Here is a 21,137-nt window from a genome sequence, read left to right as displayed (position 1 = left end):
CTTTCTGTATGTGTGCTATACTGCAACTAAAAGTTTGTATCTACTCTTTATCATGGAGAATATCAAACGTGTTAGTATAATGAACATCCCTTTCCCCATGATCCAGCTTCAACAGTGATCAAAAACGGTTATTCTCATTTCATCTATACTCCACCTACTTCCCTCTCTTCAGTATTTGTAAGCAGATTTCATTTATCCTACCGGTTCATCGAGGATTATGTTTAACCCATAATCTACGTAAAACACGTAATATAAAACACGTACATACATAAAAACAGAACATAATACACAAAGCAAGTGTTGTAAAGGTAACTTACCAAGGATCATACAATACCTTCCCAGGAGAGTGTTTTGGGGGTGGGGTGTGTAGGTAGGAGACAGCGTTTAAAGAAAAGTTTCGAGTGTGAATGTTTTTAGAGCGTCCCCAAACTCTCGATTCGACAGTCTCACGATTTCCTATTGTTTTAAAACCCTGTCACCCTTTTATTTAACGTTGCCGTTCCTGGGATACTCTTGTATTGGGGATCCCTACAAGGAGAATGAGACTGAGTGGGGAACAAAATAAGCAGCTTGAAAGGCATCTCACCTTCGTTATTTTGCCTAGGGAACGCCCTATCCTGTCACACTGTACAACGGATGCATCTGCCTTTCTTAACTGAAGCCCTTATCTCGTAACCGCTCAGTCTGGTTAGGACAGAACCGAACTGTACTGTTGTTCAAAGAACTACAAATCCCACAAGGCCTTTCGGCTGAGGCGCCTGCGCATCGCGAGCTCCTTCCTTTCCCCTCCCCATCAAGGGGAAAGACCCGCCCCGCGGTGCTGTCGCTCGCGCTGGAAGAAGCGGAAGAAGATGGCGCTCACCAGGTGGGTTGTTGATGGGGGTCCTCGATACGGAAGGGTCTGGGAGAACCCACCTTTTTCATTTCTCTGCCCACTGTCTCCGGGCGCTGACCTGGCTCGGGACACAGAGCGACGTGGGCTGCGACTACGGCTAGGCCCTGCTCCCGGCTTCCGGGGCGACTAGGCCTCACTGAAGCTGGGGTCTTTCCTGAGCAGTTTCCCGGGTTGAGTTCGTCCCCTCACTAGGGCCGAAAGCCTCGGCGTGGCGAATAGTTCTCCGGCCTCAGATGCCAAGGAGTCGCACGTGTTTTTCGCTTGAGCATCTTGGGGTTGTGGAGAGCGCTCCGTCTGGTCCGCGGCTCGGGCGGACACGGCGGGGCTGTGCAGGGCAGTGGCTTATTTGAGCGAAGTGAAGCGGCGGGGGCCGACTGTCCGGCTTACCGCCGTTCGTCTGCCGACGTCTCGCCTGTGCCCCGAAACAAGGATTCCTGAACAAAAAGGGGCGGCCGGCACTGAACAGAGATTTTTTTAAATAGCCACTGGTGGTGGCCACTGTCTACTAATAATGCGCTGCTGCTCCGCACTTTTAACTTTGGACCTTAGAATTTCTTCCGTAGATAGAACCCCTTCAGGTTTTTGCTGTTCCCAGTTGCCTTGGTAACCGCATGTAAAGTGGTCCCCGCCTTTGAGAAAGAGGTGCTTAACTGGGAGATTCCGAGGAGTTACATAACTCCTACTAGTCCGCGACCTTGTTGCCCCATCTAAGTAGAAAAACTTTCCCTGCGGATGAAGCAGGAAAAGTTGAGTTGTCAAAGATGGTTGTAAAGAAAGTAATCGTTTTAGGACATAAGCTTGAGCTCCCTAAACACACTTGATTCTCCTCACACTTATTTTTCCTGGCTGATGACAGTTAATCCCGCAAAACGTTTTAATCAGAAAATTCTTGGGGGAATTAATTTTGGGTGCCTTGTTCTATCCTAGGGTTTGTGTGTATACAAAAAGAAATCTAACGGTCTTTGCAGGGAAGATGGGGTACAAGACATACAGATAGGAAAGAGAATAACACAGAATGCTCACTTGTGTAATACTAACCTTAAGTGCAAAAGAATTAGATTAAATAAGTTGAATGGACTAGGGAGTTTTCTTTAGTAAATGTTACAAGCAGCAAACATTTGAGTGCAAAGATTACCAGAGTTATGAGGAAGGGTATTGTGGAAAAGGTGGAATTTGAAAAGGACACGGGAAAAATAACAGAGATGTTGTGGGTATTGTGTGCTTAAAATTGCAGTGGTAGAGTGCGGTCTTTAAGTGGCTAGCCTTGAGGACTACATGGTTTTCTGATTTCGTTGAGTTCTGTTTGATTTGATTCCAGGTGAAATGTTATTTATCTCCAACATCTACCAAGGATTACTTAACAGCAGGGACTTGACATACTGATGTGTTACAGTATTGGTGTCACCAATTATTTTTACTAAAGATTTAAAGTCATACTGATTTAGTTCTCTAAATTCAAGTGTATTTGGGGTTATGTATCTAATAATATCACTTGCATTTAATACGCTTTATTTGGTGAAGGGGAAAGAGTAGACTAAGATGTCTCAACAGTGGCACTGTTGATGTTTTGGACTGGATAATTCATTCTGGTGTGGGGCTGTCCTATGTATAGTAAGATGTTTAGCAGCATCTTTGGCCTCTATCCATTAGATGCCAGTGGCACCCCTCCCCCGCCCCCTCTCCATTCCCTATCCCCAAGACTTGACTATCATAATGTCTCCAGACATTGTCAAATACCTACATTGTAGTTATTTTGCCCCCCAGTTGAGAACCACTGAGGTAGACTTCTGCTTGCGTATACAACCCACAGCCCACTATGTACTCCTTCCCCCTACCCTGCCACCACAGGAGTGTGCCTCTTTGTGGGAATGTCATCCTTTACAAGAAGCAGCACAGTTAAGACCCTCTGGAAGACTAGAGTATGTTCAGACCCTAATCCAGGCCAAGTTATCTGTTTACTGAATTGTCTAAACTCTTCGCTTTGGCAGGCTGCCTGCCTTTTGATCATATTGGTAACCAGTTCTTTCAGCAGAAGGTAAAGAAAAGAGAAAATAAATAAATATTTTGGCTTCTTTGTAACCATCTTTGTGTCCCTCCTATGTATTAGATATACATGGTGTACTGAATATAACTATGGTAGAAGCCCAAAACTTTTGACTCCATTCATCCATCCATTCATTCCTCATTCAGTTAGTATTTGTCAAAGGTCTACCATGTTCCAGACACTATTCTAGTGCTGGTTTTACAGTATTAAATCAGTCTGGCAAACTCCTTTATTTTCAAAGCGCTTATATTCTAGGAGAGACAGACCATATTCGTGTGTGTGTGCGTGTGTGTGTAAACAAATCAATAATGCAATTTCAGGGCACTTGAGTGGCTCAGTCGGTTAAGAGTCTGCCTTCTGTTCAGGTCATGATCCCAGGGTCCTGGGGTAGAGTCCCACATCAGGCTTCTTGTGCAGCGAGGAGCCTGCTTCTCCCTCTGCCTGTCGCTCTCCCTGCTCTGCTTTCTCGCTCTCTCTTTCTGACAAATAAATAAATAAAATCTTTAAAAAAAATGCGATTTCAGGTAGTGATTACTAGGAATAAAATAAAGATAAAAGGACAGAGTGACTCAAAATGCGGGGCTGCCGTTTTGGATGAGGTGGTCAGAAAACAGCTGTGGGGAGGTATAATTGAGAAAAGACATGAATGCTAAGAAGGAAAGACTGAAAGACCTAGGATGGGGGCACCTGGCTGGTTCAGTCAGTAGAGCATGGGACTGTTGATCTTGGGGTTGTAAGTTCAAGCCCCATGTTGGGTGTAGAGATTACTTATTAAAATCTTTAAATATGAATGAATGAATGAACTGGGGAAGAATTTTCTATAAAAGCACTATAGGAAAGAATGTTCTGAAATAGAATATTTTATGGCAGATGGAATAGCAAATGTGAAGATCTTGAGATGGCTGAAGGCATATAACATTGTAGTGACATAAAGATGGTGAGTGCAAAGGGCGGAGTGAATTTAGTTCTCCTGCAAACTTTTAAGTAGCCCTTGCTGTGAGCTAGACAATGCCTGGGGAGTTAGGGATAAAAGAAGCAGAAGGCATGATTCCTGCAAGTTGCTTAGTCTAGTGAGAAAAAGAAAGGTAAATGAGTAGATGATTCTGATACAGTAAGATAGATGTTACAGTAATGGTACATAGGGAGTCTTGTAGGAGCATGGATGGGGGCAACTAACCCAAACTGGGGGAATCAAGTATGTATTGAACAGTATTTAGACACTGTGCCTGGGGTTCATAGATTTTCTCATTTAGTACTTAGAGCAACTCTGTGAGGTAGGTAGTCTTTCGATCTGTCTCTACAGATGAGAAGACAGAGGTTCAGAGAGGTAGGTAACTTATCTGGGTTACTACCTGGCATAGGTAGGATTTGAACTCTGGGCTCTTAACCATCACAGTACCTGACTCTCTAGACCGATTAGATCCCTCTTATGTATGTTGTCATAGCACTCTATACTTTTCCTTCATCATTTAACAGAATTTGTAATTATGGATTTGTATGAGGGATTGTCTCGCCTCTGCAAAACTGTAACCTGTCTTTCTCAGTTTATAGTCTTGCGTACCTAGCACAGTACCTGCACCCAAGTGATCAGTAAATATTTTGAATAAATAAGTCTATTGTTTACTCAAATATGCTTACTAGCCAAGAATCACAAAGAAACCTTAACTTTTCCATTAAATGTATTATTCATTTATTGGGATCCTTTTGTGGTCCTTTGGGGTATCTCTATAATAATATTTATCATACTTCAAAGTTGCTAAGAATTGCTTGGTAGAAAGGTTGCTTTGATTAAAGAATAACAGACTACATCTTTAGAATTTCTGCTTTGAATCTTTGACCTCTTAACTTTTAAATTGCATTCTAAACTAGATACCTTTGGGAAAACACACTTAAATATGCAACTTGTATTTTCTTTTATCCACCTCTTTGTTACATTCAGTACTAATACTTATTTTTTTGTATTGACACTAAAATAGTTAAAAGTAAGAAGCATAAAAGTAAAGCAGTTAAAAATAAGGAGTATGAAAGTAGTAAAGACACTAAGGCAACCATATACTAGACAGTTGGCCCCTGGGTAATAGAGGATGCTTCCTTGCTTGTTACAAGAAAGCATAAAAACTCAATAGTTTATGGTTTATCTATTATATGAACTATCAATTTTTTATTCTGGGCACGATTTGCCTGCATCCTAGTCAAACGTTTTTTATTGTATGTCTCTGAGTACTTATTTCTTTTCAGACAAAATGACTGATATTTAACACTGCCGTAAATCATCAAAATGTTTGACCTTCTGCTCAAGGGAAAAAGTATTATAGTAAAATAGTCTCTGATGGCCAAATTGCAATGATCAAATGTAAGAATTTTTTAAAATTCTGACTTTTATTATCTTTGCTTATAGCTTTTTACCTGCACCTACTCAGCTATCTCAGGACCAGCTTGAGGCTGAAGAAAAGGCAAGATCCCAGAGATCACGACAGACCTCACTGGTCTCCTCCCGAAGAGAACCTCCCCCATATGGGTACCGGAAAGGCTGGATACCTCGGTTATTAGAGGTAAGTAATTGTGCTAACCCTTGTAAAATAAATTTAAACCCTAGAACCTCTGCACATGAATACCAATATGCTAGAAATCCTGGTTGTGTGTTCATAAGACGTGTACTCCCCTTAGGGCACTGATCTTTTTCTTCTGTCTTATTATCGCTGCTTTGTGATCACAAGAGAATTATATCTGCTTATATCTCTTCTTATGTCCAACCATTAAACATGTACAAAAGAAACTAACATACCCTCTGTAAATCAGCAATTATTGCATATGGAAAATAATGGGAAAGTAAGAGGAGAAAATGAAAGAATAAGTTCATGTTCGGGTGCCTTTCCCTCCCTTCTCCCTGAACGCACGCAATGCCACATAACCCTGCAGAGACAGCCTTCCTCCAGGGAAAACACCAGCAGTATTTCTTTTTCTGATTTCCTTCCCGTTAAGTATAGTGGCAAGAGCACTGGCAAGTAGTTTAAAAGAATAAATAAAAATAAGTGTTTTTGCATCATACCTGTGCTTCTTACTGTTTGTGTGACCCTGGGCAGATCCTGACCTCCCTTCATCTGTGTTCTTGTCTTCAATTTGAGAATGTTTATATAGGTCTAATATACAGATTAGGTAAATTTTTTAGAAGGTTTAAGAGAATTTGATGGTAGAATTGGAGGCAGTGAGGGAGAAAGAAGAAATCTGGAATGATTTTTTATATCTTTAGCTTGTTCCCAAAAAACAAACATCTTTGGCAGTACCTGTCCTCCTAGTTACTCTGTATCCTGTACTGCAGTTCAATACATATTCCTTTCCCTAATTCCAGGGAAGATTTCCCATGCTTGACCATCTTTTTCATCTAGGGAGAAAAGCAAATATTTGAGACTTAACTATTTTGCTTCCCCGAGACCACTTCCTCTTTGATCAAGCCTTTTTCTTCTCCATTTCTCAATATTCCTTCTGACTCCTGCAAATTTCCTTCCTCCACTTCCCAAGGAATGTCCCTGCCCTACTAAAATTCTCTGTTCTTATACCATTCATTTTTGTACCCAGGTATTTTCATTTTATCACTTTGTTACATTTTGTTCTTTTATGGTTGTGATTTTTACCTTACAAATGTGAAGGGCTCATGCCCTTACCTTTTTTTATATGCCTCCAAGTGGTGATCCTAGTGAACTAAGTATTCATTGGACTGAAATTTGTTGCTTTGCACCCAACAAGTTGCCATCTGTATTCTCAGTCTCTCCCATGTTTAGGATTCCCCCTACCTACCAGAACACTCTATAGAGCCTAGAAGACAAACTCCCAACTAGATCATATCTTCTAAAAAATTTCCTTGTTTTTTTTTCTCAGCTCTCCTCTAGACCTTATTAATTCTAATGTGTGAAGGCCAGTCTTACTATGGGATTGTTGTTGTTGCTTTTGTTTTCACTGATAGTGTAATTTGTGCAAAATAGAAGATTATCAAGGAGGCTATAATGCCCTCTTATCTGGGGCAGAAAGGTAGTGATTGGCATTATCTAAGAGAAGGGTAGTATGTCTCTTTGGAGGGATGCTAGATATTCTTTGTTTGCCTCTCAATAGATTATAAGGCAGGGGATGGCAGGCATCATTTTACATACAACAGAAATCTCATCCACATTTCCATTTCAGCATTATGACATTCAGGGACTATTAACTTCTTAAAATCTTACTTGACTAAAGGTTTCATATATCCTGGTAGAACAGAACAGTTTATTTGAAAATCAAACCAAAATGGCCAGCTAATCTGGAAATACTCTGAATGCTTTTGTAGGGGAGTGAACGTTCTATGCAGAAAGCATTTTGTTCTAGTTTTCAGAGTAAAAGCTATGATTTTCTGGTAAGCTTAATGACCGCATAATGCCACATCCACAGTTCTGAAGTGCTTATTATATTTCAAGAGCCCCAGCAAATCTGAGCATGTGTCAGATTGATGGCCTGGGTACAGGTAGCATCTTTCTCGGGAATGCTTTAACAATTTTCTACCTAATTTATAAGAAAATGTCTCCCTTAGCTTTATTGTTTGTTTTTAAAAAGGTCAAAATTTTTCTTCAGCAAGTAAGCATATTATACCTAGGAAATCACATGTCCAAGATCTAATGGAATATTTCTTGAAGGAGGAGGTCTTATAAAAGTTGTTATTTTCAGGGCACCTGGGTGGTCAGTCAGTTAAGCTTCTGCTTTCAGCTCAGTCATGATCCCAGGGTCCTGGGATGGAGCCCCACATTAGGCTCCTTGCTCAGCGGGGAGCCTACTTCTCCCTCTCCCTCTGACTGCCACTCCCCCGCTTGGGGAGTCTCTCTCTGTCAAATAAATAAATAAAACCTTAAAAAAGAAGTTGTTGTTTCATAAAGTTTTTCCATCAAACCTCCTCTAAATGATTGATTTTAATATTTTTTCCTATCTTGTATGTAAGTGATGAATCACTGAATTCTACTCCTGAAACTAATATTGCACTGTATGTTAACGAGCTAGAATTTAAATAAAAATTTTAAAAAATATTTTTTTCCTATCATTTTTTGGTAGTACTGACTTGCCCTTTTTTGAGCTAAAAGAAGGGAATTTTAGTTCAGTAGAAAATACAAAGTTTTTTGGAGTCAGAAGATCTGAGTTCAAATCCTGCATGTGCTAGCTATGACATCTTGGGAAAATCCCTTAACTTGGGCGCCTGGATGGCTCAGTCGTTAAGCGTCTGCCTTCAGTTCAGGTCATGATCCCAGGGTCCTGGGATCGAGTTCCACATCGGGCTCCCTGCTCAGCGGGGAGCCTGCTTTTCTCTCCCTCTCCCATTCCCGCTGCTTGTGTTCCCTCTCTAGCTGTCTGTCTCTGTCAAATAAATAAATAAAATCTTAAAAAAAAAAAAAATCACTTAACTTTTCTAAACTTGAATTTTTTCCATATGAAAATATGAGATGTTGAAGAAATACAAGAATTAAATGAGTGTGGATTATATTTTGTACATTATAATAAGGTCCTAAGCAAATATTACTAAATTTAACAAAATTATTTAAAAATTATATTTAATATTCCTTTGTGTATTTGATGAGCTACCTTTTTTTTGTAATACTAAACTTCATCAACAGGCTTTACTTAGCTTGTTCTACTTTAGAAGTCATAGTTCTCTCTTCTAAATAATTGTATACAGTCACCATTAGAAAAATGGTGAACTCATTTCTTGAGCCTTCGTAGTCTGTTTATTTGCTTCTTGTGGAACATGAATAAATACGTTATGAAAGTCTGGTTCCAAGAAAAAATTCTTTACATTTCTGCACTATTATAGCTTGAATGGTTACTCACTAAGAAAATTATATATGCTAAAACTAAAAGTCTTTTCCTTGTCCTAAACACTGTCCTTAATTTCTTAATATATATAAACATATAAAAATCTAGATTTGTTGCCATGGTTTAGAAGCCCTTTCATGATCTGGTGTTTGTCTACCCATGCAAGCTTATCACCTGTGTGTCTGCTCCTCTGTCCTCAGCAGGCTCCAGCCCCACATCGGGGCCTGTTTTCCACTTGTTTCCTAGAACATTCCAAGTTCATTCTTGCAGCAGGGCCTTCACACTATTTGCTCTGCCTAGAAAATGCTTCCCTCACATCTTCCTATGCCTGATTTCTCATTATTCAGGCTTTTAGCTCATGTTACTTCTTCACAAAGGCCGTCCCTGCCCTATTGAAAGTAGCCTCTGTTTGCAGTCCCATTATATTTTCAAGGCATTTATCACAAGCCAAAGATTAGGCTTTTTATATCTGTGCCCACTAGGATGTACACTGTACAAGATCAGGGACCTCTGTTTTCTTTATTGCTATATCTCTAGCATCTAGTATAACAACATCTGATAATTGTTGAATGAATGAATCTTGAATCTGAAATTACAATTAAATATTCTTATTTTTCTTTTTAATACATAGGATTTTGGAGATGGAGGTGCTTTTCCAGAGATCCATGTGGCCCAGTATCCACTTGATATGGGGCGAAAGAAAAAAATGTCAAATGCACTGGCCATTCAGGTGGATGCTGAAGGAAAAATTAAATATGATGCAATTGCTCGGCAAGGACAGTCAAAAGACAAGGTAATCCTCTCAATGATAAATATCTTTTGAAGAGGTTTTTTTGTTTGTTTGTTTTTGTTTTTTATTGTGTGTAAATGGTACATATCTGGCCATTTAGTTTTATTAAAAGTAGCGATGAGGGGCACCTGGGTGGCTTAGTCGGTTAAGCCTCCAACTCTTGATTTCGGCTCAGGTCATGATCTCAGGGATCTGGGATCAAGCCCCGTTTTGGACTCCACGCTCAGTGGGGAGTCTGCTTGAGGATGCTCTCTCTCTCTCTCCCTCTGCCCCTCCCCTTGCTCGTGAGCTCTCGCGCTCTCTCAGAATTAAAAAAAAAAGTAGCAATGAAATATACTTAGGCTAACTGAAGATAGGACTTCATAACAATATGAACAATATATTATGATTTCATAGTAGTAATGACTTTTTCCTTTGAAGTCTCCCAAATTGATGAAAACTTATATATACTTGGGGTTTTCATCTATTTGTTTAACATTTTAAAAACAATTTGAAATTGTTAAGTTCTAATTATTTTAAGCTCTTTTATAGTACTAACAGTTTTTTTTTTTTAAGATTTTTTATTTATGTACTTGACAGAGACACAGCGAGAGAGGGAACACAAACAAGGGGAGTGTGAGAGGGAGAAGCAGGCTTCCTGAGGAGCAGGGAGCCCGATGAAGGGCTCGATCCCAGGACCCTGGGATCATGACCTGAGCTAAAGGCAGACGCTTAACAACTGAGCCACCCAGGCGCCCCATAGTACTAACAGTTTTTAAATGCTAGAAAATTGTTCAAAATCTACAATTCTAGCACCCCACACAAAAAAAAATTAGATTTTTTTTTGTATAGTCTTCTGATTCTTTCTCATGAACTTACAAAGTACTTACATAGATATTTAATTACTTTAACAGTTCATTTGAATTACACAAACTTTCTTCTCCCTTAAGTATAAGACTGGCACTTGCTATCCAGATTTATGATGGCCCTGCTTACAAAGTAATCCAAAGACCAAAAATAAAATTTACTTAAAATAATCTCATCACAGAGCAGCTATACTCAGAGCCAGGGAACTGTTTTTAAGAAGACCTAGTTTTTTCCCTTGTAAATAAGTGCTCCACATAAAGGTAAAGATATCTTTAGAATTGAAGATGTTGGGAAAAATACTTGAGAACCTTCAGTACCTGTCCTTTGTCTCGCTGTCCTGGAAACATTTTCATTTTACCCTCTAAAATAGCACCAATGACAACCCATCCTCTGCTCCTGCATCAAGGTCCCGGAGTTCTTAGGGAAAACAGTTACACTGTCATGCAAATCTGTGTCTTGGGTTTCAACTGGGCTCCTTTGGTGTTCCTCCAACCTCTAACTCCTCCTCCTCTCCATCTCCTCTCAGCTTAACAGGTGACTAGGTGACATCTGTTTGCATATAAAGACTAGTGGAAGAAAACTGTCTGCTTTCTTTATCCTATGTGGCTTTCTGTCTTGACCTTTCCTTTTGTCTCTATAAGAAAGCTCTTGTATCTAAACCTAATCTTGCCAGATGTGCTGTAGTGTATCCTGGATCTCATTTCTTACCCTCTCCTTTACAGCCTCACTTTTTCTTTATTCTTCTTGTTAACCATGACTTTCACCTCCCCTCCTTTACTGGCTCCTTCCTGTGAGCTTTTAAATATGCTTGCTTTTCTCATCTCATCTTTTGTAAGAAAATTCTCCCCTGACTATCCTCAGGACTCTCTAGCTACCACCAAATTTCCACCTAGTTTTCTTCACTTGCCTTCAAGATTTTTGCTTGTTATCTGTTCTCTCTACTTCTTCACTTTCTTTCATTCTTCATTTCACTGTAATAGAGCCTCACCTCAGCCAGTCTGCTGAGATAAACTCTGGCAAAAGTCTCTAGACTTTGTTTCTCACAACACCATCTCTTTGACTAATCTAATTTATTCCCTTGGCTAAAATTGCCACTTACTTTGGTGACCGTTGGATCTGTGTCTCCAGCCCAGTTTTCTCTCCTGGGCTCTAGGTCCTTCTATCTTAGTGTCTGCAAGGGCAAAGCTATTAGATTTTCCCAAAGCACTGCTCATCAAACCCAAACCTAAGTGGATAATATTCCACTTAATCTACCTTCTCTATTCTCTAACTCAGCGACTTGAGTGATAACTTCTGATTGACTATGCTTAAAGCCTGAGAGTTCTTTTTTCCCATTATTTTAATGATTTTTTTAAAAATACTCTAATAATAAGTTCTTACTATAGAAGATATCAACAGTACGTAAGTATGTATATACAGTTCTGCCTACTTCTCTCACTTCACTTCCTAGAGGTAGGTACTGTTAGTATAATGATATACATCCTTCCAGATCTTTTTTATGGATTTAGATATTGATGTATACATATTCCCACTTTATATACAAACACACAAATATCTTTTTTTACATGAATGAGATTTTAATATTCATAACTTTCATAGACTTGCTTTTTTTACTTAATGTTTTGAAGATTTTTATTAGTATATATAGGTCTGCTTTATTTTTTTTTTTTTAAGATTTATTTATTTTAGGGAGAGAGTATGTGCACGGGGAGGGGGAGGGGCAGAGGGAGAGAGAGAATCTCAAGCACACTCTGCACTTAGCATGGAGCCCAACACGGGGCTCAATCTCATGACCCTGAGATCATGACCTGAGCCAAAACCAAGAGTCAGAGGCTTAACCGACTGAGCCACCCAAGCGCCCTAGTCTGCTTTATCTTTAAAAGATCTATATATAATTCCATAGTGTGCTTAGGCCTGAATTTTTATTTTTAAGCATTGGTTGTTTCTTAAAAAAAAAAAAGCATTGGTGGTTTCTAATTTTTTACTTTTCAGGCAGTACTGTATTCAAGATCCATGTACAAATACCTTTTTACACATGAATATTTGTGTAAAATAAATCCTTAGTGGACTTACTGGGTCAAAGGATATTCAGATGTCAGATGTGACACATAAAGCTATGTGTTCTCTAAAAAGACTTTGCTGAACACTCATTCCATTCCTTTGTGTTTCCCTTAGGCCCTCCATCTGTTTAGTCACCATGATTTATCTTCTTAACACTTCTCAAGTATATGCCCTTCTCTGCTACTTAATTCAGGCCCTTATCATTTCTTGCTTTATTTACCACAGCAGAGTCTGAACCCATCTCCTTGGCATTTGTTTTGCCTGCCTAGAAAAACAGATTCATCCTTGTTTATTTGTTTAGCTTTCTCTCTCTCTCTCCACACACACACACAGACACACACACACACACAAGTGTGCATGCTTAAAATCTTTCCATGGCCTTTAAGGTAACCAGCCAAGCTCTTTATGGCACACTTGACCCCTTCCTTACCTTTCTAGCCTAGCCTCAACTCTGATGACCACAATGCTGAAGTCCAAAAGTAAAAAGTCCAGTTTTAGCCATTCTGTTTATTTTCAGTACAAAATAATCACCATTGTGCGTGGTTGTTAAAGAAGAAAAAACTTTCATGGCGCCCAGCTGGCTCAGTCGATGGAACATACACAACTGTTGATCTTGGGGTTGTGAGTTCGAGCCCCTACACTGGGTGTAGAGAGACTTAAACATTTTTTTAAATCTTTTAAAAAAAGAAGAAAAAGCTTTCAGGCATTTTCTGTAAAGATCTGCTGTGAGGAACTACTGGCAGCTTCCCTAATACGGCACGTTCTGTCTTACCATGGGAACTTCCTGGGCATGCCCTCCTGTGCATGGGAAAGCCCTCCCCCTATTCTTCGACTCATTTCTGTTGCTTTCAAATCGCAGCTCGCTCTTCACTGTTTCAGGGTACTCCTCCTAAGCTTCTTTGGCTAAATGTGGTTTCCTTTCTTCCTCCTCCCTATGTTTATCATAGCAGTCATCACCTTTTGCTGTACTTAACCTTTCACCACTATCTATATCATTTGACTGTAAGCTCTATGAGGACAGAGATTATATCTTTAGGATTCCTCTTTGGCACCTAACTTAGTGCTTGAGATTTTGGTACACAGACATTCATCAGTTATTATTGGAGAAGCGATAGCAGTTTTCATTGAATAACAGAAAACCACTTCTGAGCCAGTAGGGAAGCATAGTTGATCCCTGCAAAAGGAAAAATAGGTCCCTATACAGCAGGACATATACTGTAAATGTCCCCTGTGCCGTGGAGGCCTTCACTGGGCTTTAACTGCCTTTCTTTTGATACAGCTCTTCTTCTTTGGAATAATCACTATTCTTTATTGGTATGTACTGCCTCTCCTCTCATTGGTTAGGAAAAAGCAAAACTTTAGGACAGTTGTTTGGTATTGGCAGGTTGATAATTTTGAATGACATACCGTTTTAGCCCATTTTGCATTAAATTTCAAGATTGGAAACCACAAATTTTCTCTGATGCCCAGAGCATGTCTGAAAGTTTTTTTCATTCTCTAACATGTTGGTAATTATTTTGTTTTGAAAGTACAGTAGAAATGTTAGAACTGTTTATTTTTAGATTTCCGTATTCTGGCCGAAAAGATCTTTAAAGTAATATTCCTTTGTACACTGAAAGCTTTACATGTTTGTCTATAATGCAGCCACTACAGTTGAATCCAAAACTAGTAGTTTATAGAGGTACCACTCAGAGGTTCAACCCTGATTCTAACCCTAATCCTAATGGGGGAAGCTATGCATGTGTAGGGATAGGACGTATATAGGAAATCTCTGTACCTTACTCTTAATTTTGCTGTGAACCTAAAACTGCTCTAAAAATATAAAGTCTTTAAACACACACCCACACACAATGAAGATTTTTTAACAGAATGAGCAGGGCACTGAATGAATTGAGAAGAAAGATAGTGAATAGAGTGGCTACTTGGACTGTTCTAACATTGTTCCTGGTGGATGTATTTCCTTGCTGGACTTTATGCCCTGGAATATACATTTGAGCTTCTTACACAAATTTAATAAATAAGTATTTTAATTTTTTAAAAAGTGGATGGGTTAATGCATGAAGTTTTTGAATGCATTTAATAATTCAACATTAACTGAGTACATGTTGGCAAATGCATGTTGGAGGAGGGGACACTTCTTGATTGTTTGGGACTGTCTTGAACAGTGTATAATGTTTAGCATGACTGCCACTACCTATTAAATGCCTGTAGTGCCTTGGAGGAGGCAGCAATGCCCTGTTATAAAACCACTGATTTTCCTGTTTTAGAAGTAGGGATTGGCTACTAAATGTGGCTTTAAAATGGGGCTTTAAAAATTTATTATCATTCAGGAGGCTGATATTCAGGTCTTTGGCAGAGGGATCTGGTTTTCTTCAGAAACCTGAGAGTTCTCACTGAAATATTAATAGTGAAAGGTCAAGAATGGTAAATGCTAGCCATGGGTATAAGAGATTAAGAAAAAAGGCAAGATTGCAAGGGATAATATTCTAGGACAAGTCTAAGGCCATAGATCTCTCTACATGTAAAATAAATACTGTATACACAAGACTTATAGTAATACAAAATTGGTAGGGAAAAACATTTCTTGAATTAAATTTTGATGGAACTAAATCCTTTTTTCCCCCCAATTGTGACTTGAGTGATAAATCTTGAAATAAAAAGCCTTGATGTTTACATTTTTCCTTCTGAAATAGTTCTATGGGAAATGTTACATACATGATAAAGAATGCCTTCAGCCCCTTCCTCCCCCCCAAAAAATAACTCCCAGCAGCTTTAAACTGACCCCAAGATAAATTGTATTTTGCCTTGTTCATATGATTTCACAAACAAGCTAAATCTAAAGATGGTGTTTCCTTTTTACCCCCCAAATTGGTGAATATGTTGACACACATTTATCCTGTCAGGTCAGTCCAGTCCTTTGCCAGTTTTCAGTAATAAAAATAAAGTTTCACAGATGAGTTATTGCTTTGTATCGTTCACACAGCTCATTTGTGCTCCTCATACCTTCTAGAGTATATTGTATTTTTTCAGATAACCCTCCCTAGCCCCTTTGGCTCCTGGGATATACTGAGTTTCTTCAGCACATTTGGTCTCAAGCAATAAAAATTTGGGGTTTTATGGTTAATTACCATGGAGGAATCTTGCTCTTCAGACGTCCTTCACTCAGCTTTGTGAGATGCTGGAATCTTATTGATGTTCACTTAAAGGGTTATTAACTTTGGAATACCCAAATAAGAAGCAGCAAATGGCTCTTGCATGCTAAATTAGTATTGAGACTTTATGTCGAGCATATATGACTACCAGGGAGCCATTTACTTAGAATCCCTTCCTGTAATGATTGCTGTGTAAAAGTAATTAACTCTTCATAGTCTAGATATTATTTTCTAGAGTATTGTTATGTAATTTTAAACTCATGTGGTACAGATTTTTCAATCTTGAAAAGAAATAAGGCTTTTGAGGTCAGTTACTAGCTGTGTGATCTTAATGTACTGAGCCTCACTCTTGTCCCCAGAGTTGAGTTTTAGGTCCCTTCCAAATGGACACTGAGAGGATGGTGACCCTAGCAGCTCACATATCAGTGGTCATGTTTTGTGGTAAACTGTCTGCACTTTCTTTCCTGATCCTTTGTCTCATTCCTGAGAAAAACAAGCTAGAGATTTCTCTGTAGCCATGAGATATTTTTTTCTGGGAAATCCACAGATTATAGAGAACCTTCTGTAGGGCCTACAATATCATCACCTTTAGCATAGAATTGAGCATCTCTAAAATTCATATATTCATTCATTTGTACAGAAAATATTGACTTGAATGCCTCCTGTGGACCAGGCATTGTTACAGGCCCTGGAGATAACTTTAATGAATAAGAGATTCCTCATCAGTAACATAGGTATAATTATTGTACATACCTCAGGGTTGATAGAAAAGTTCAGGTAGTTAATATATATAAAGCAAAAGAATAGTGGCACAGAATAAGTGCTTAATAAATTTTAGCTATTATTATTACTTTAATAGAGATACAGATAAACAAGTAAAATGGGAAATAATTTCATACTGTGAGCAATGCTTTGAAGACAGTACTCAAAGAGTGCTGTGACACAGTGATTGGGTGGGCAAGGGTTGCTTTAGCATGGTAGTCAAGACAGGCCTCATCAATGCATTCATGACCTTTGAACTGAGACTCAGAGCTTGAGAATTCACATGAAGAACTAGGAACAACACTTTTAACTTTAAGGCCCAGAATTCCGGGGGGAAAGCATGTTGTGTTCAAAAAACAGGAAGAGCTAATGTGATTGAAGCATAATGAATGAGGAAGTGAGAGGTACAGGGGGAGATTAAAGCTGTAGGCAAAGCCAGGTCAGGTTGTATAGGCCAGGAAGTATTTTTTTTTAAGATTTCATTTTATTTATTTGAGTGAGAGAGGGAGCACAAGAGGGGGTAGGGTCAGAGGGAGAAGCAGACTCCCTGCTGAGCAGGGAGCCTGATGGGGGACTCAATCCCAGGACTCTGGGATCATGATCTGAGCCGAAGGCAGTTGCCACCCAGGCGCCCAGCCAGGAGTTATTTTTTGCTCTGTTGTTTGGAATAAGAAATTAAGAATAGCCTGCATTTCCTTTAAGCCATTTTTTGGTAAAGATTTTTTTTATTTAATTATTTATTTATTTACTTACTTACTTATTTATTTATGAGAGAAATTGAGAGTGGAAGCAGAGGGGGAGGCAAGCAGACTCCACACTGAGCATGGAGCCCCACGTGGGGATTGATCTCACCACTCTGAGATCATGAAATGAACCGAAATCAAGAGTCGGATGCTTGAGGTGCCTGGGTGGCTCAGTCGTTAATCGTCTGCCTTCAGCTCAGGTCATGATCCCAGAGTCCTGGGATCGAGCCCTGCATCAGGCTCCCTGCTCAGCTTGCTTCTCCCTCTCCCACTCCCCCTGCTTGTGTTCCCTCTCTCGATATATATCTCTCTGTCAAATAAATAAATAAAATATTTTTTTAAAAAAGTCAGATGCTTAATTGTCTGAGCCACCCAGGCACCCCTCCTTTAAGCTATTTTTAAGGAATGTCATGGTAGAATGCAATTATTGATATAAGACTTTGGTTTATAGTAGTAATTCTTAAAGGTCTTAAGTACCTGGGAATTTGGTTTTCTTTCATATTCACTAGTTGTTCTTTATATGTGTATCAAAAATTCCTGACTCAAGCAGCAAAATCTAGAATGCTGTTTATTTGTTAAATTTCCAGTACCTCTGGGACACCTGGGTGGCTCAGTCAGTTAAGTGGCTGCCTTCGGCCCGGGTTATGATCCCAGGGTCCTGGGATCAAGTCCCACATCGGGCTCCTTGCTCAGCAGGGAGCCTGCTTCTCCCTCTCTCTCCTTCTGCTTGTGCTCTCTCTGTCAAATAGATAAAATCTTTAAAAAAAAAAAAAATTTCCAGTACCTCTTTTTTTTCTGTAAAGTATGCCATGTAAGTTTTTATGAAAGTATTCAAAAAGTATAGATGGACACAAAAGTAAGTAATACTCTATCTGTTGGGGGCCTACCACATCAGTGTCAGCTTCATAGAAACATGGTGAGCCCAGTAGAAATTATAGCCGTCCTAAATTTGGATAATGAGTATAAAATAAGTTGTGTATATAGAATATGTTTTGGTTTTCCTTTTTTTTCTTTTTCCCCACAGAAGAAAGTGTTCTCAGTTTTTTGACCATGGCACGTGTTCATTTTCTTAGTCTGTGAATAGAGTTGATGCCAGAAAAGACAAACATTATAAGTAGAGTGAGGTCAATGAAATTTTCCAGGCCCAGTGAATTTGAAAATTATTTGGTAACCTGACTTAAATTCTGATGAGCTTGTAATCCAAGATAATGGTGCTATAGACAATTTATATCATCATTAATTTCAAGTCTTAGCCTCAAAAATACGGATCACTGATGCATAAGATTTTGTTGGCGCAATTTATTTGGATACTGACTTGATTAGAAGATCTCAAATAATTTAAATGCACGAGGTCAAAGGAAAATTATTAACTTATATAGCCAGGGCAGTAATTTGTGTATATATTTTAAGCTTCCTTGGTTTTAAAATCTAAAAGACAAAATCTGTGTCCTAAATTTATAAGTGTGCTGACTTCTGAAATTATTTAATGAGGTTGCTTCTTTTCATTCTCTGCTTTTCTTGAGCCTGCTTGTGTTTGAACATTTTAGGTCATTTATAGCAAGTATACTGACCTGGTTCCCAAGGAAGTCATGAATGCAGATGACCCAGACCTGCAAAGACCTGATGAAGAAGCCATTAAAGAGGTAATAGGATATTGAGAGAGATATATATATAAGTATTTTAGATGACTTTCTACATCATTTATTAACTTTCAAACCACTCAATATGGTATTTCTTATTTCAGATAACAGAAAAGACAAGAGTAGCCTTAGAAAAATCTGTATCACAGAAGGTTGCTGCAGCCATGCCAGTTCGAGCTGCTGATAAACTGGCTCCTGCTCAATATATTCGGTATGATCTTGCCTGAAAGTCTTGGTTTCACGTCGGACTTGATTGGGATTGGGGGTCCTGGTATTCTTTCACTATCCTACTTAGTCACAGTTGAAAATGTAATTTTTTGAATAGTGACCTGAAGCCTGTTGACTCTGTGCAGACTATTGAAAGCAGAATTTTTTAAAGATATCTACTTAGAAGATATTTAGCTATTAGGCTATTTTCAAAATATATTTTTTGTTTTTAGAAATTAATAATTACAGCATATGATCCAAACTGCAAATATTACTTAGTTTCCCATTTGTATATAATAGGCTTTATATAACATATATTTATATAATATTATGTCATAATTACTATATAATAGTAGTTATATAACATGTAATAATAGTATAATAACAGAATATTAGTAGTTTACTAATACCATTTATATAATAATAGGCATCTTTATAATACTTATACATTTTGAAGGATTTCATTCAACTAAATCCTTATGTAGAGAGATGATTCACATGTAGGTATTATAGGAAAAATCAGCTTATAGAGCTGCTACTATTATTTTTTCTCTGTTTTACAACCTATGATTAGTCAAGAACTACTAATTCTAAGCTGCCTCCTGAGAATATTATGGGGCGTTTCTTCTGCAAATGCAAACTTACAAAATAGGTACCATTTTCTAGACCTCTTATCTGTGAAATTGAACACCGTGCCTTCCATGGTGGAAAATGGCCAGGGATGGATTATTTGCAAACTGATATGACTCTAGTTTACATTTTGCTTACAACTCATTATTACTCTTAGTTCTCTTATTTCCATTGCTATCTGCTCTGCCTAAATATTTTTGCTACTTTCTATTAATACTTTATGAAAGGAATTGACAGTATAGTCTAGCTTAGAATTATAACAGAAGACAAATACCTATTGAGTTTGAACTAGTTATACCTTTAGTTTCATCTGCATTCTTCAGATACACACCATCTCAACAAGGAGTGGCTTTCAACTCTGGAGCTAAACAGAGAGTTATTCGGATGGTGGAAATGCAGAAAGATCCAATGGAGCCTCCAAGGTTCAAGTAAGTAGGTAGCCTCATGAGAATAAAACACCGTTTTGTTTTGTGTTTTTTGTTTTTTTAAGATTTTATTTATTCATTTGAGAGAGAGAGACAGAGCACAAGCAGGGGGAGAGGCAGAGGGAGAGGGAGAAGCAGACTCCATGCTGAGCTGGGAGCCTGTCATGGGGTTCGATCCCAGGACCTAGAGATCATTACCTGAGCTAAAGGCAGAGGCTCAACCATCTGAGCCACCCAGGTGCCCCAATAAAACACTGTTCTTAAAAAAGATATGAGAGGAGCAAAATATCCCAAATGTCCATTAGTAAGTGATAGGATAAATTGTGGGACATTTATACATGGAATACTATTGATATTAAAAATAATTGTTTTAATTAATTTAATAAAAAAGAGTAAACTTTTAATACATGAAATAACATGGATGAATCTCAAAATTATTATGTTGAGTGAAAGAAACCAGACAAAAACAAGTACATTCTGTATTATTCCAATTATATAAAACTCTAGAAAATGAAAACTAATCTGTAGTTACAGTAGGTAGATCAATGCCTGTGGTGAAGGAGGGGAGGAGAGGGGATGAGAGGAACAAGAAGGATAGGCAAGGACGTGCAGAAATTGGAGGTGATGGATATGTTCACTATCTTGATTGTGATGATAGGTTTCACAGGTGTATACTTGTGTCAGACTTAAACAGTACACTTAAATATGTATAGTTAATTGCATGTCAGTTGTACCTCAATAAAGCTGTTTTTAAAAAAAATGGGGCACCTGAGTGGCTGAGTCCGTAAAGCATCGAACCCTTGATTTTGGCTTAGGTCATGATCTCAGGGTCCCGGGATTGAGCCCCATGTCAGGCTCCACACTGGGCATGGAGCCTGCATAAGATTCTCTCTCTCCCTCTGCCCCTCCCCCCACTCTAAAAAAATAAAAGTAGGGGCACCTGCGTACTCATTCGGTTAAGCATCTGACTTTTGATTTCAGCTTAGCTCATGATCTCAGGATTGTGAGATCAAGCCCCACGTCAGGCTTCACAGAGTGTGGAGCCTGCTTGAGGTTCTCTCTGTCCCTCTCCCACTCCCTCTCTTTAAAAATAAATAAATAAAGTAAAAGAAAAAA

General features: G+C 38.7%; 1 protein-coding gene across 2 annotated transcripts in view; it reads left to right on the top strand.

Annotated features, from left to right (window-relative positions):
- The first annotated feature begins 759 nt into the window (after nt 1-759).
- Nucleotides 760-21,137, top strand: part of SNW1 (SNW domain containing 1) — a 32,874-nt gene continuing 12,496 nt past the window's right edge. For both annotated transcript variants that reach the window (XM_045901322.2, XM_045901321.2), the window contains exons 1-6: nt 760-865; nt 5,338-5,491; nt 9,397-9,558; nt 18,667-18,762; nt 18,864-18,970; nt 19,920-20,024. In XM_045901322.2, the coding sequence (XP_045757278.1) occupies nt 852-865; nt 5,338-5,491; nt 9,397-9,558; nt 18,667-18,762; nt 18,864-18,970; nt 19,920-20,024 (638 nt within the window). In that variant the 5' untranslated portion in view covers nt 760-851. The remainder of the gene's footprint in view (nt 866-5,337; nt 5,492-9,396; nt 9,559-18,666; nt 18,763-18,863; nt 18,971-19,919; nt 20,025-21,137) is intronic.

This window comes from Mirounga angustirostris, unplaced genomic scaffold (assembly GCF_029215605.1).
Source record: "Mirounga angustirostris isolate CCGP_5_RB_7025 unplaced genomic scaffold, mMirAng1.0.hap1 SCAF_9, whole genome shotgun sequence".
Taxonomy (NCBI): domain Eukaryota; kingdom Metazoa; phylum Chordata; class Mammalia; order Carnivora; family Phocidae; genus Mirounga; species Mirounga angustirostris.
Note: the sequence above shows the minus strand (reverse complement) of the source record. Positions and strands in the feature narration are given on the sequence as shown.